This window comes from Sinocyclocheilus rhinocerous, unplaced genomic scaffold (genome assembly GCF_001515625.1).
Source record: "Sinocyclocheilus rhinocerous isolate Xijiao unplaced genomic scaffold, SAMN03320098_v1.1 scaffold697, whole genome shotgun sequence".
NCBI classification, from domain to species: domain Eukaryota; kingdom Metazoa; phylum Chordata; class Actinopteri; order Cypriniformes; family Cyprinidae; genus Sinocyclocheilus; species Sinocyclocheilus rhinocerous.
In genome coordinates this window covers 38,217-39,899 of record NW_015664033.1, presented here as the reverse complement: position 1 = coordinate 39,899, position 1,683 = coordinate 38,217, and the positions used below count along the sequence as shown (strand labels likewise).

The window sequence follows — 1,683 nt, the reverse complement described above, 5'->3', positions numbered from 1 at the left end:
CGTTCAGCCCTGGGAAAGCAAATATATACAGTTCAGTTGCTGGTTTAATAGACAATAGGCTATTTATCCCTTCACCACACACTAACCAACGTTATTCTTTATTATTATTATTATTTCTGGATCAAATTATTAACGATAACAGTATTTTGTAAATACTGTGCTAAGAAAATATTTACGTTAACATTCACAAGTTTACCCTTTGAACCGATTAAAATGAAATAGTCCTGCCCATTAGATTGTTTCTCTTTGAATGAGGCCAGGCATTTTCCTGTCAGCTGATGCAGAGGGCGTGTTTACGTCGCTGATGTAAACAGAAAGGACCATTTTGATCAGAGAAAACTAGAAGCCAGGGTACAGTAACTCATCAAAGCTTTTCAGTTTTCACCTATGCAACGCCTTAAATAGTACTCGCGCCATGGACTTCTATATCAATCTGAAGGTGAATTTTCGAGGGAATGCGAAGAGTTTCTTGCTGTCTGGCTCGGAGACGAAGAGCTGGGAGTCTATGGAGGCCATGGTAAGCAGAAGATGATGAGGTGATGTCAGTCTGATCACTCACCTTGATGCCGCAAAGCCTTTCAACCCGAAGTCATCCGATGTCTGTCTCATGCGATTAGAGTAGTATTACTAGACATCTTTTGTGACTTTTACTACCAAGTGTGCTGCTTCGACGAGCGGAATGGCGTAAAAGCTTAATCATTTAGAAAGAATGGGCCAAGCGACCATTTTGCCGAAAGCCCACGATTTAAATAGCAGCCATATTTACATCTAAGAAAGTATATTATATCTGACGTGCGCAGATCTTCTAACGTTTAGACCATAATTACAAAGGGGTTTGGCACACTGAGGAGAGGGAACACCTGTCACGTCTGTAGATACCAGTGCTAAGCTCTTAGTTAATGTTGACTCACTCACTGTCTCGAAACCTACTAAGCTCCCTTACTACACAGCATGATAGGCGCGTAGATACCCAAGTGCTGTCCATGTATGTAGCTCACTAGGTTTTGAAACATTGACTGCAAATCTGTTTCGAGCAAATGTCATTTGGTGGTCTGCTTCAAAGCATCCTGTAATCGTGTCAGTTTGGAGCAACGTACAGTCAGCATTTCGACATCGCCATAGGCCAGTCAGGGTCTAAATATCACCCTGAAGGGGTTTATTTTGGGAAACGACTGTACTTTATCCCCTTTATTACAAGGCTACTTACCACATAAGTATATTAATAAGATGATAATTTGAGGTGAAAGTTACTCATTTACCTTACTTGGTGGAGACCGCAGAGAAACAGGTTGCCCGGATGAGAAGTCGGTTGAGAGTAACGGTCATTTTCAAAATGTAGAATCAAGTATTTTTTATACATTTCATAAAACAGGTTTGTCGTCACAAAGTAGCTTGTCAAAGTCCATTTTTAGGTGTTCTATAGTCTTTGGTATTGTGTTGACTTTTGATATCTTTTATTCTTCAGGTGAAGAGATCTTTTGGCCTGTGTAATTTACAATTGACATATTTCGATGAGGAAAATGAAGAGGTGAGGATGAAGAATTAAAGGGGTCATATGATGCGATTTCAAGTTTTCCTTTCTCTTTGGAGTGTTACAAGCTATTAGTGCATAAAGAAGATCTGTAAAGTTGCAAAGACTAAAGTCTCAAATCCAAAGAGATATTCTTTATAAAAGTTAAGAGT

At 39.5% G+C, this 1,683-nt stretch overlaps 1 protein-coding gene across 3 annotated transcripts in view; it reads left to right on the top strand.

Annotated features, from left to right (window-relative positions):
* The first annotated feature begins 279 nt into the window (after positions 1-279).
* Positions 280-1,683, top strand: part of LOC107729513 (next to BRCA1 gene 1 protein-like) — a 13,043-nt gene continuing 11,639 nt past the window's right edge. For 2 of the 3 annotated variants that reach the window (XM_016540054.1, XM_016540053.1), the window contains exons 1-2: positions 281-517; positions 1,466-1,528. In XM_016540054.1, the coding sequence (XP_016395540.1) occupies positions 416-517; positions 1,466-1,528 (165 nt within the window). In that variant the 5' untranslated portion in view covers positions 281-415. Of the gene's footprint in view, positions 518-1,465; positions 1,529-1,683 lie in introns of all 3 variants that reach the window. The other variant, XM_016540055.1, reaches the window with a different exon arrangement.